Source organism: Canis lupus, chromosome 17 (genome assembly GCF_011100685.1).
Source record: "Canis lupus familiaris isolate Mischka breed German Shepherd chromosome 17, alternate assembly UU_Cfam_GSD_1.0, whole genome shotgun sequence".
Taxonomy (NCBI): domain Eukaryota; kingdom Metazoa; phylum Chordata; class Mammalia; order Carnivora; family Canidae; genus Canis; species Canis lupus.
Window position 1 is genome coordinate 21,909,564 of NC_049238.1, and position 13,505 is coordinate 21,923,068.

Consider the following 13,505-nt stretch of genomic DNA (forward strand, 5'->3'; position numbering starts at 1 on the left):
TGCTGGAATTATTGCAAGGACTCCAGTCTCCCTTTTTTTGCTCTTGCCTTCCTTTAGTCTGTCTGTTCTGAGAGAGCCCTCACAGTGATGATATTAAAATTAGATCAGATCACTCCTCTGCTCAAACCCTCCAATGGCTCTTCATCACTAATGATCTTTGAATCATTAATTGCCCTTCCCCTCCCATTTTTTCTTCTTCAGCCACACTGCACTCCTTGTTCATTGATCATAAGAGGCATGCTTCTGCCTCAGGGCTTTTGCATATGCTCTTACACTGGGTATCTGTATGGCTTGTTTCCTTTTCTCCTTTATGTTTTTACTCAAAATCATCTCAGTGGGGCTTTCTGTGGGCAATGACCTAAAATTACTACTCCCATCTCCCTTTCACACCTTATTTTCCTTCTTAGCATTTATTTAACATACTATGCATTTTACTTACTTCTAGTGATATTGTTTCTTCCATTAAAATAGAAGTTCCACGAGGCAGGGATTTTTGGCTGTTTTTCACAGCTGCATCCTCTGCACTTAGGGAAGTACTTGACATATATGTAAAGTCAATAAATATTTGTTGCATGAATAATTTAGAAGATGGGTGATAACCGTCATAAGAAAGATTAGTGAAAGCACGATTAACAAAGATCTGTGAGCTTAATGTCTAAAAAAGTTCATTTGTTGCTGGGTTTTCAGGGAAACCTGTCTTTGGTGGAACTCTGACTTAATTTTCCACAAGCCTGACTTATCTTTGCATTGTGGAACTTCAGAGATGAGTATTCAAAAACAGAATAATGATAAACATAGGTGGGTATTAAATAATGTTCATTGTCTGCCATGTTGGATGAGCTAATGATATTTTAAAATTATTAGTACACAGAGCTTACTATTCATAGCAAACTGAAATTACACATGAAAAAAAAGTTGCTCATTGATTGAATTAGCAGTGTCTGGCACACAGTAATGTAATATATAAAGTGAATTGGATTGGATGCTGTCCAAGTGGGCTTAGTTACTGAAGTAGTTTTATTTCTCAAGTGATTACAGAATAAAGGCACAAGTGTCCAGGTTGGCTCCAGTTAAACTAAGAAATTAAGTAAGAGACAGTCATGAAGATACCATCTTAGGCTTGAAAATTATAAATCCTTAGTTGTTGTTCTTGATCAGCTTACAAACAATGAATGCAAACACTACAAGCTTTCAAACGAACTGCAGAAGAAAAGGCCAATAAAAACCAGCAAGAGTTAGAGGTAGAATGATATAATGGAAAGATAAAGCTTGGGAAATGTGGGTTCCAGCTTTCACTGTGCTACCAACTGGCTGTGTGAATTAGGGTGAGTAATCTAACGTCTCTTAGTTTCCTCACCTGTAAAATGTGGAGAATGGACAGATGGGCTTCAGTGATCCCCCAAGCTCTAAGTATTGTAAGATTTTTTTTGACTTTAAGCTTTAATCACTGTGGTAGGTAGAGTAAGGTCCCCCCAGTCTCTTCCTCCTGGCGCCAAAGATGTCCACATCCTGACTCCCAGAACTTGTGAATGTTACATTACATGGCAAGGGAAATTAAGGTTAATAAGCTAACTTTAAATAAGCATATTACCCTGAATTATCCATTTGGGCCCAATATAATCACAAGGGTTCTTATAATGTAGAAGAGGAAGGCAGAAAGTGCGCATTAGGGTGATGCCATGTGAGGAAGACTTAACAGACATTCTGACTTTAAAGGTAGAGGAAGTGGCCATGAGCCAAGGACTGTGGGCAGCCTCTAGAAGCTGGAAAAGGCAAGAAAACAGATTTCCCTTAGAGCCTCCAGGAAGGAAATCAGCCTATAGACACCTTGATTTTAGCTCAGTGAGATCTGTGTCAGACTTCTGACCTCCAGAACTGTATTAAATTTGTAACATTTAAGCCACTAAGTTTGTGTCAATTTGTTATAGCAGCAAGAGAAAACTAACAGAATCATAGTATGTACCATAACTAGCAAAGCTGGACCCACATTTATCACCCATGTAGAGTTTTATTTATTTTTTATTTTTTAAAGATTTTATTTATTTATTCATGAGAGATACAGAGAGAGAGGCAGAGACACAGGCAGAGGGAGAAGCAGACTCCATGCAGGGAGACAGACGTGGGACTCCATCCCGGGACTCCATGATCACGCCCTGGGCCGAAGGCAGGTGCCAAACCGCTGAGCCACCCAGGGATCCCCATGTAGGGTTTTAAATACAAATTCCATACTCAGGTATTTTGTAAAGGTCTTCAGAGGCAGGAGTAATCAGCAACCATAAGAAGTGTGCAGAAAAGCCGTGAAACAGTCTCTAAGGGAGTAAAGTTTTTGCTAGTGATTTATGAGGAGTAGAAACCTGGTTATTTTACAAGGGGAAAATGGGGAGAGAAGAGGTATTAGAAAGGCTATATACAACATAAGAGTTTATTCCTTTATGAATGAAGGGCTGGGATAAAAAAATTTTTCTAAATTTTTCTTTATTTTTTTTTAAGCTAGGTAGGGGAGGGGGAGGAGGAGCTGAGGGAGAATCTTAAGCAGACTTCAGCCCAGTGCAGAGCCCCTCTGGGCTCATGACCTTGAGATTATGACCTGACCTGAAATCGAGTTGGATGAATCACCAACTGAGCCATCCAGGAACCCCAAATTCCTCTAGCTCTTAAATAAGATTTCAAAATTCCAATAGATGCTACATGAACTTTTGATACCCCGCCCTTCTCAAAGTATGAAGAGTATTCATTTTAAAAGTATAACTATCCTTAATGTCTGATGGTCGAGCTTCACAGAGAGCTCAGACTTTAAGAAGAAAGTGATTCTGAATTTTAACCCTGACACTTATTCAGTACGGTGCAGGGGAAAATTGTTTAGCTGACTCTTTTGCCACTGCACCTATAAAAGTATGTTTTTTGGCAATCGTCATACCTGCCCCTACCAGTCTCTCTCCCTTTCCACTCTTGGTCTGGAAATTTGATAACCTAGCTTATAAACATTTTAAGCAGTGTTAAGACTAAATTGGTTACATACAGACCCTTAGAACGATTTTCTAAGTAAAACATAGGTGGTGCAGAGATTTGGTGACTGACTTATTTTCCAAAGGCCTTTTTATTTATTTCCAGGCTCTCTTCTATCCTTTGGAAAGGCAAGGTAGGTTTCAGGACAGATGAGGTCTTCCTGTAGTATGCCTGACCATTTTTAAGTTTTATAATGTAAATATAGCATATCTGAAAAGCCATTCATAAAAATATTAAACAGAAGCAATCTGAATGGTAGAATTTTCTTGGAGTATCTGATTTCTTTTTACAATGAACATATATATATATATATATATTTAAGATTTTATTTGTTTATTCATGAGAGAGACACAGAGAGAGGCAGAGACACAGGCAGAGGGAGAAGGAGGCTCCATGCAGGGAGCCCGATGTGAGACTCGATCCCGGGGTCTCCAGGATCATGTCCTGGGCGGAAGGCAGGTGCTAAACCGCTGAGCCACCTGGGCTGCCCTATATTATTTTTTTATAAACAGAAAATCCCTTCCTTCCTTCCTTCTGTCCTTCCTTCCTTCCTCCCTCCTTCCTTCCTTTCTCGCTCTTTCTTTCTTTTTTTTTTCTTGACTAGCCTCTAAGCCCAATGTGGGGCTTGAACTCACAACCCCAAGATCAAGAGTCATGTGCTCTACCTACCGAGCCAGCCAGTAGGTACTCTGCCATTTTCATTAGAAAAAAAAAAAAAAAAAAAAAAAAAGAAAAATTAGTAGGAGGATCTCACCATCCAACCTATTTTCACTTGGCATATTTTCATTATTTGATCTTTTTTTTTTTTTATGGTTGTAAGCATTGTGTTTATGGGCTTTTTATTTCGATTCACACTCAGGTTGCCTTAAGATAACCCATATGCGGATACATTTAATACTGAAAAGCAAGGTGTAAATACGAACTATTGCGGGAAGGCCAACAGTCAATAGGACCCCTGGTCTATACATCCAGGTTCAGATGCATAGTATCCAACCTGGTTCATGTCACTTTCCTCCACTGGATCCTCACACAGACCCTGAGAGGTAGGCACGTCCCAAGAGATGGAATGACTTGCCCCAAAGTTACTCGGGCTAAGTCAGGGGTCAGGTTCAGCTGACTGCTCAAGACAACGGGAGGGCGGGTTCTTTGCAGGCGCTTCTAGCAACAGTAAGAGCTTTCCATACACCCTGGCCTCTGCGATCCCCGACTTCAGGTACCTTGACAAACTCAAACTCTGCCTCTTCCGCGCCAGAGAGGCAGGCTGCGGGCTCGGGAGACCCCTAGCTCACCCCAGAAGCGGGCACCCTCCATCGCCAAAGCCCAGGCGCCCAGCACAGTCCGCCCCCCGCCCCCCCCCCCCCCCCCCCATACCTCCTCCCGCGACCGCGGGCTCGGCGTTCAGAGCCGCACTAACCTGACCAGGTCGGTCATGCAGGAGCCCACCACTACCACCGCCGCCACCTCCTCCGCCCGCTGCTGGCCGGGATCCCCAGCCGCCGCCATGGCCCAAAGGAGGCGCTCTCCACCCCCAGGGACTGCCCTCTGCCCTCTGCCCGACCCCGCACCCTGCAACGCCGCTGCGACGCTCCCTACGGACGCGCGGGCCTTCCCGACGGCCCCGCGGGTCGCCCACCTGACTGCCCGAGACAACCCCGCCCCAACCTCCCTCGGTTCTTCCCGGGACGGTCTCCCCGCACCACCTCCCGTTACGGAGCCCTCCTGACGCCTCCAGACCCCACGCCGCTCGCCGCCCGCGAGGCCGGGGCGCAGGAAGGGCCCTTCAGGCACTGCGGGGACGCCTTTCCGAGCGCCCGGCTCGGCGCGTCCGGGGGCGCGCACGCCGCCCGCTCCGGGGCCGCAGAGGGGGCGGGGCGGGCGGGGCGGGACGTCCGGGGCCGCGCACGCATCCGGCTCGCGGTGCGCGCGCAGGTCGGTGCGTCAGTCGGGGGCGCGCTCGGGTAACCTGTACCCCACGTAGTCGCCGGTTACCGATCGGACTAAGTTCCAGGTACCTGGACTGGGGCTGGTGCGGGGAGGTTGGATCCCGAGTCGCACAGGTGGCCCGAGGACCGTGATTTAAGTATGCCCAGGGCTCGCCGCCTCTTCCTATAGAGAAGGCCCCCGTTCTCAAGATGCCCTGCTCATCCCCATCACGCTGGTCCCCGCAAGAACCAGCCCCCAAGGCCACAGGCTGCTCTTGGCATATCTAGCCCGCCCCCCTCCCCACCCCCGCTCCCTCGTTAACCTCAGACTCCTTTCTCCTGCCCGCCCGACGAGGGGATCATACAGTTTGGGAAAAGGGAGAGTATCCCTTTATAGATGGCCCCTAGAGAGGGGTGGTCATTCCTTGGGTCTGAGCCTACTTGTTTTTCTTGAATGTTGCCCCTGGAGAAATAGCTTCCCTGCTTAACTTCCCTCGTGCGCTGTATGACGTTGAGGTGACGCAGCGGGACGCCACCCCTTTCCGTTCCATGACGTCAGCAGGGCACATGTTTCCGTGTTTGTCATCCTATCTTAATTGCGCGATAGTGGACGATGCCTTAGACGTCTTTGTAGTCCCCAGGCTGCCCATCCGAGGACCTTAGGCGACCTTATTTTGAGCAGCAGACCCTGTAAAAATGGTCTCTCTGCATTTTCCTTCTGTAATACGTCAAAATCAGGAAGTACAAATTGCTCAAGTAGCATTTAGGGAAGGTGGCCACTGTAAATTTGTGCCTAGCTGGGATCTGTTGTAGGAGTGTAATGTGTAAAATCCACTATGGGGGATGATTCCCCGTCCATGTCCCTGGCTCAAAAGGATCACACCCAAACTATCATCTTTGGCTATTTGGTGACTTCTGGTTTTGGAGCATTTGTTTCCCCTCTGTCTTGGAGAAGTCACTACACCGGTGGTTGAAACAGATTTTAACGCTGCAGGAAGTCTTGCATTGTCAGAAAATAGTATTGTAGTTGTTCTGAAACAAACAAACAAAAAAATCATTCCTTCAGGCGTTAGTCTAAGGTCATGAGATTAGCTGAGTTGGGATGGGTTGTTGTCACCTTAAGTAAGTATAGTTTGGCTTTTGGTACAGGTCTCTTCCCTGTAGCATTTGACTGGTGAATCACTCAGGCCAGCTTTGGCAGCAGACCAGTTGTAGTCAAATGTGTTTCTAGTGGTCAAACAACCATGAATTCAAATTCATGACCTTTTGTCTGTTCCAATTTTATAAGGTGTACACTTAGATGACTTTGATGCTTTTCTCTTTGGTGATTGCAATTATACATGCTTATGTGAGACTCCACATGCATAGTGGACTTTGAGGGACATCTGTATTTAAATTCTGATCTTTATGCTTGCTACTTTTGTGACTTTGAGCAAGTTACTACTCTTGTTGAGCTTTAGTTTTCCTTTTTTTTTTTTTTTGAGCTTTAGTTTTCCTGTCTGTGAAATGGGGACAGTAATAGAGAACAGGGTTGTTGGGGGTAAGTAAATGAAGTTACTGGTGGAGATGGGAAATATAGGGCCTGATACTCAGTATATTTTTCAGAATGTGTTGATTCTGTTTCCATTTTTCATAGAAATGAGAGGTAAAATAATGATAGGTATTATGGGAAAAAGCATGGAAGAATAATTTTGTAATGTAGGTGAGATCCTTTTGCTTTTTTTCCAGATGAGTATTTCTCTGTTTTGCATATGATCTATATAAGCATCCTTTCAAGAACTGTGACATCAATGGATAGAAATAAGAGTGGAAATGTTGCAGAATAGGAAAGAAATAAGCTTCAAAATGATATTATGGGTTAGTATACTGTTCAAAGACAAATTACACAAGTTATCCCTATCATCTGTGGTGTGCGAATTCTAATACCTGCCTTACTGTCCAGGATTGTGACGATTAACTGTGATAATGTATTTGGCGGTTCTTTACAAGTGGTAGTGTTATAAAAATGTACAACGTGATTTTTATGATTGATAATATAGTGCACTGGGTGTTTATTCTTACTTTGTAGTGACGATGGAGTGGTGAAGGGAGGTCATCTGTTAAGTGGCTGGAAGAGGAGTTTGTTTTATATTTGCAGAAAGGATGATTTGAGTACTGAATATAAAGCTTTTACTGCCTCAAAGGTACTTCTGGTTGTCATCACTATATCAGGTCACCAAGTTATTTATTTATTTATTTATAAGATTTTATTTATTCATGAGGGAGAGAGAGACAGAGAGAGAAAGAGAGAGACAGAGACATAGGCAGAGGGAGAAGCAGGCTCCACGCCGGAAGCCAGATGTGGGACTCGATCCCGGGACTCCAGGATCATACCCTGGGCCGAAGGCAGGTGCTAAACTGCTGAGCCACCCAGGGATCCCCACCAAGTTATTTTTTGAAAGATCACTGCAGTCCTTCCCTTTATTACTGTCTGAAGTGATTTAAGCAAGTACTGGTTTTCAACATTTATTTTGGCAGAAACCTGTAAGTCCTCATATGGTAAAATATATGAAAACTAGAACCAGAACATCATTTCCTTGTAGTTGTAAGAAATTAATTTGCTTTTGATGCGAGATTATCCTTTCAGATTGAAGAAGGAAGTGATTATTAAAATGGACTTGTTCACCTCTGAAAGTAAAGGTTTTCATTTAGAAGTCTATTTAGAGGAATTCATTCTTTCCCTCCCTTAGCCCCGTGGGTTTCCAAATAATTTAGATATGCTTTATTGGTTTTACTTCTGTATTTTCAAGTGTAAGGACTTTTTAGTGCCTGAAAGTCAATGATTTTTAGATCCATGTTAGTTTGTGTTACTCAATATCAAGATAAGTATATATTTTCATGATTTTAAATAGTTTTTTTTTTTTTTTTAACTACATATGTTCCTGAGATACATTTTCCTCGACCAGGTTTTTTAAAGGCATATTATCTTCTCTCCATACCTCAATATTTCTCTAGCTTTTGTCTCTTTATTTACTTATATATTAAAAGCTTTTTATTGGGTGCTTAGCCTATGCCAGGTACTTTTGTTAAACACTAGGGATTCAGGACAGAGTCCTTTCCTGGGAGAGATCACAAAGCAGGTCAGTATAGCACACTGTGGAAGGATAGTGTATCAGAAATAAATAATTTTTAGGAAGTAACAATTTTAAGTGGGTTATGCTTTTTCTAGAATTTTATACAGTATTATCAATCAAGTCCTTCCTGTGGGGACGCCGAGGGAGTGGTTCCTGACTTAATGGTGTGTACATCTTGTGCGTTGGGGAGAGGATTGTTAGCAAAGGCTTCTTAGGGCCTCAATCAAAGCAGGAAGCTGCCAGTTGTAGAATAGAGCAGGGCAACTTTAAGCAGTGTGGGGTAGCATAACAGTCAGCTTTGGAAAGTAGGATGGAACTGGATTCGAAGGGTTGCTGCTTTTCTCCTTTCTCTGAAAAGCATTGGTATAGTCTCTGTCCTAATGAGGTAAGCAACAGAGGTTTGGTTTCTTCTGGAGGGTCATTGGAAAAGGCCACTCCAAGATAGGATATGCAGTGTTTATTTGTGCAAGAGAAACTTCCATGTGCTGTGCCAGTTTTCAGGACAGTTGTTTTATCTAGTTCCTTTGAATACTCTGACCACCATTCTTTTCTTCTGTTTCCAGTGGTGATTTGCAAGTCAAGCTAAAATGTCCCCAGAAGTGGCCTTGAACAGAATTTCTCCAATGCTCTCCCCATTCATATCTAGCGTGGTCCGCAATGGAAAAGTGGGGCTGGATGCTACAAACTGTTTGAGGATAACTGACCTGAAGTCTGGGTATGTACCAGAACTAACTCAACTGATGGATCAGGCCCAATCTACCCTTTACCTAATAATAAACTTTTCTTACTAGATTCATAAAAATTGAACACCATAGAAATTCATCAAGTCATGATCTCATCACATGTTGATGCAGTTGGTTTTGTCTAGTACTTGATGTTTTGTGTTTCAAGTTGTTTTATTTGTGTTGTGGGCCATTGCTTTATAATCACAATGTTTCTCTCTCTCTCTCTCTCTCTCTCTTTTTTTTTTTTTTGGTGTGTCTCTTTGTTAACAGTGTGCTATGTGGTTTTTAGCAAGTATGTTTTCCATTCGTTGATTTGTGTTCTTGTTATGTTTGCTGCAATCCAGCATGTACTAGAAGAGTTGGGTTTTGGAATTCTGAATCTGATATTATTTGGTAATCTCTCCTGATAGGAAAATTATAATAGCTAGCCAGAAGAAGTCATTTTTCACAATGAGGTTGGAACATACTCTCACACCTGGAAATGCTGCATTAAAAAGCCCTAACTTTTTTTTTTTAATTTTTTTTATTTATTTATGATAGACACACAGTGAGAGAGAGAGAGGCAGAGACACAGGCAGAAGGAGAAGCAGGCTCCACGTACCGGGAGCCCGACGTGGGATTCGATCCCAGGTCTCCAAGATCGCACCCTGGGTCAAAGGCAGGCGCTAAACCACTGCGCCACCCAGGGATCCCAAAGCCCTAACTTTTTATTTCAAAATAAATAGTTACAGAAAATTTACAAAATATTACAGAAAATTAATGTTGCCGTAATGCAGCATTACTGTTGCATACTGTTAATTGTTCTATGGGCCTTGTTTGAATTTTGCCACTTTTCCCACTCATGCATGTCCTTTTCTTGGTCTAGGATCCAATCCAGAATACAGGCTGAATTTAGCCATCATATCTTCTTGGTCTTCTTGACCTATGACTGTTCCTGTCTTTCTTTCTCTTTTATGATTTTGACACCTCTGAAAATAGCCCTGGTTATTTTGTAAAATGTTGCTCAGTATGGGTTTATCTACTGTTTTCCCTTTATTATAGTGAGAATTGCATCCCCCTCCCCCCCAAGAGTACTACAGAATTGATGCTGTATCGTTTTCACTGCCTTAGGTCAGGGAGTACGTAATGTTCATATGTGTGTTAATGGGAATGTGAACTTTGACTACTCAGGTAAGATGGTGTCCACCAAGTTTCTCCACTCTGGAATTAGCTTAATCTTCCCTTTGTCATTGGTAAGTATCTTGTGGAGTGATGCCTTGAGACAGTGTAGATGTTCCCTTCCTCTTTGTACTTTTGTCCACTAATTTCAGCGCCCATGGATGGTTCTGGCCTGGAAATGTTATTACTATGGTGCTGGTCTAAGTGATTTTCTTAGACTCCCCTCACATTTTTTTTTTTTTAATATTTTATTTATTTATTCATGATAGTCACACAGAGAGAGACAGAGAGGCAGAGACACAGGCAGAGGGAGAAGCAGGCTCCATGCAGGGAGCCCGACGTGGGATTCGATCCCGGGTCTCCAGGATCACGCCCCGGGCCAAAGGCAGGCGCCAAACCACTGCGCCACCCAGGGATCCCTCCCCTCACATTTTTTAATTTGAATTCTACTGTAAAGAAGTGCTATCCTTTCTCTCTCAATCACTTATTTATTTATGTCAGTGTGAATATTTAGGTGTTTTTTTAGTCTGTGAGTTATCATCCAAAACTGTCTTCATTTATATTTTTGCTGAGTTGTTCTAGCTTTGTTAATGGGAGCTCTGTCAAATTGGCATTTGTGTTTTTCTGACATAACCCCATCAGCTTTTGAGCACTTTCTTACTAGAAATATGTTGCATTCTTGATTCTCTTTTAGCTTCTCTTTTAGGCTCTTTTGCCTCTATACATCTAGCTATTTTTTGACTGAGCTGAAGACTTAGATATGAGGATATACACTTTCTTCAGCAGAAAGATAAAGAAGACTAAGTTAGTTGGATATTTTATTGCAAAGTAGGATACTTTTTTTTGTAAGATTTTATTTATTCATGAGAGACAGAGAGAGAGAGAGAGAGAGAGAGAGGCAGAGACACAGGTAGAGGGAGAAGCAGGCTCTATCCAGGGAGCCCGATGTGGGACTCGATTCTGGGACCCCAGGATCACGCTCTGGGCTGAAGGCAGGCGCTAAACCACTGAGCCACCCAGGGATCCCCCTGGAAAGTAGGATACTTTTTGAAAGATCTGGCATTGGGACGCTTGCCTGGGTGGCTCAGCAGTTAAGCGTCTGCCTTCGGTTCAGGGCGGGATCCCGGGATCTGGAATCGAGTCTCACTTTGGGCTCCTTGCAGGAAGCCTGCTTCTCCCTCTGCCTGGGGCTCTGCCTCTCTCTCTCTTTCTCTCTCTCTCTTTTTCTGTGTCTCTCATGAATAAATAAATAAAATATTTTAAAAAAATCTAAAAAAAAAAAGATCTGGCATCATCTTTAATCAGTGGGTGAGGGGTTTCTTTTGGAAGCGACAAAACTGTTCTAAAATAATGGTGATGGTTATACAATTCTGAAGATATGTGAAAGATGACTGAACTGTGCACCTACAAGGGTGGTTTTTTGGTATGTGGATTATAGCTTAGAGAAGCTGTCCTCAAAAGAAGCCAAACCCATGAAACAGGGATGTTCACTGTCCCAAATGGATAGGACATGGAATTAGGTCTTCTTGAGTTTGTCACAAACATTTTTTTTTTTTAAGAGATGGCAAGGACATGACGGGACTGATCGCCAGAGGACTGGGGACTGGTTTATGTAAGATGATGTCATCTGAACTCCTTACTCCTTCTGTCTGTATCCTGAGAGAACAGTTGGGTTCATCAACATGAGGTCACCTTACTTCTTTTCTGCAGACGCCTTCTCCAATGTCCTCCAATTCCTAAATGATTAGTTGCTTAGGTGCAAATAGTGAATCTGATGATACATTTCAAATGAATCCACTAGAGCTAGCTCGGTCTTGACTAGCTCTGTGAAAAATATTTGAAGTGGCCTTAATGGCATTTAGTGTTTATGGAATTTGCTTTCTTTAGATTTAAAAAAGGAATGCAAATACCTCTATCTACATTAACAAAGTTGCTATGCATAAGACGTTATTAATCTAGAGCATTAGTGATGCCTTTTATGTTGTGCTTGTCTGAAAGATTTGTGAAAGTTCTTTGAAATCTCATTAACAATTCTTTCTTCAATCCTTCCATCAGGCAAAGTGTGCATTCCTCAAGTTTCTATAGCAAAATACTGGTGGGGTTTGGGAACAGAACGGCTCCTTTTTAGTGTGTCACTTCTGGCATTTCCCTTTCTTCTAAAAGAAGAAGCACTCATGATTGCAAGAAACAGGGTGCACATTTGTGATTTCTGTGAACTTGAAGGGGCATACCCTATAGGGCACAGCATACACAGAATTAGTCTTGTTTCTATATATGGCTCCTTGCCCTTAAAGCGATGAGGTCTGAGGATCTATATTCTAGATCTACTCATAGGAGTAATAGATAGGTAAGAATCTTTTCAATAAGATTTTTTTTTTAAAAATAGCAACTCATCTTTATTTTTCTAATGGCACCTAAATCTTTCTACCTTATGTACATCTATGTGTGTGTGTGTGTGTGTGTGTGTGTGTGTGTGTGCTTCTAAGCTCCATTGCTAGACTGTCACGATGTTAAGGACAGGATTCTTATTTAATTTATTTTTAGGCATCCTTAAGGTTGGCTATGGTACCTTTCACAGATAGTGTAGCAAGTAGGGGTTGAATGATGAATAGATAAGATGTTTTCCTAGAGAAGTTGCCTGGTTTGGGGATCATAGTAGTTTGGACTTCTGGCTTGGAAATCTGTCTATTGGTCTGGTAGTTTATTGCTTAAATTTTATTATCCATCATCCTTTAAAATGTCATTCCTTGACAAATGAAGTGATATTTTTGAAATTATAGTGAAGTGTATTACAGTACTGGGTTTTAGTCTTTGAGATAGAGGGGCCAAATTTTTATTTTAGGGAATTATTCCATGAGGCTACTGACTGTTTATTAGCTTTTTGGTCTGTGTTAATTGGATCACAAGCATGTGCTATTTGTAAGATGCCATATTTTTGTCATTTTTAGTGATATACTAATCTCAAAGATGTCTAAATGTTCAGTGTTCTGGAATGGTGCCTGGCAAATATAAGAGAAGAAAGCAGAGGGCTTACTGCAACCTGTGGCAGCCAAGCCTTATTATCTTTTTTCAGCATATCACAGTGACTCAACCTTACTGGCACATGGCTGTGTTTGGGGCATCTGCTATGACATCTCATCCGCCCACAGCTACCTGTTGCATTTTTTGTTCATGTTCTGAATTTCATTACTTAATTAAAAATAGATACTCAGTGTACTTGGTTACTAAATAGAACAGTTTTAAAAGATGAATGCTGCAAACTTTGAATACTGATCTCTCTTTGGTGTGTTGGTCCCTCTGGCGGGCTCAGCCTTTATTAGTTTTGTACCTGGAAGGAAGCTGCTGCCCAGGAGGCAATAGTTTAATTTTGAAGATGGGCAACTTTTAAACATTTACTATCTAGTTGTTTACTGGGCTTTCTTTTTTTTTTTTCCTTAGGTTTTAAAAAAGTTTTAAATTTAAAAACATTTAACAAATTAAAATTTTTAGATTAAAAAATTTATTTATGAGAGACACAGGGAAAGGCAGACACATAGGTAGAGGGAGAATCAGGTTCCCCGCAGGGAGCCTGATGTGGGACT

General features: G+C 42.2%; 2 protein-coding genes across 14 annotated transcripts in view; one reads left to right on the forward strand and one right to left on the reverse strand.

Annotated features, from left to right (window-relative positions):
- Positions 1-5,512, reverse strand: part of RBKS (ribokinase) — a 92,851-nt gene extending 87,339 nt beyond the window's left edge. Inside the window, exons 1-2 of one of the 6 annotated variants that reach the window (XM_038561141.1) lie at positions 5,370-5,512; positions 5,019-5,112 (exon numbers count right to left, since the gene is read on the reverse strand). In XM_038561141.1, coding sequence (XP_038417069.1) covers positions 5,019-5,112; positions 5,370-5,497 — 222 coding nt within the window. In that variant the 5' untranslated portion in view covers positions 5,498-5,512. The other 5 variants (XM_038561143.1, XM_038561139.1, XM_038561140.1 and 2 more) reach the window with 5 other exon arrangements.
- Positions 4,108-13,505, forward strand: part of BABAM2 (BRISC and BRCA1 A complex member 2) — a 406,643-nt gene continuing 397,245 nt past the window's right edge. For 6 of the 8 annotated variants that reach the window (XM_038561135.1, XM_038561136.1, XM_038561134.1 and 3 more), the window contains exons 1-2: positions 4,882-5,014; positions 8,605-8,756. In XM_038561135.1, coding sequence (XP_038417063.1) covers positions 8,629-8,756 — 128 coding nt within the window. In that variant the 5' untranslated portion in view covers positions 4,882-5,014; positions 8,605-8,628. Of the gene's footprint in view, positions 4,220-4,881; positions 5,015-6,658; positions 6,786-8,604; positions 8,757-13,505 lie in introns of those variants that run through there. The other 2 variants (XM_038561133.1, XM_038561132.1) reach the window with 2 other exon arrangements.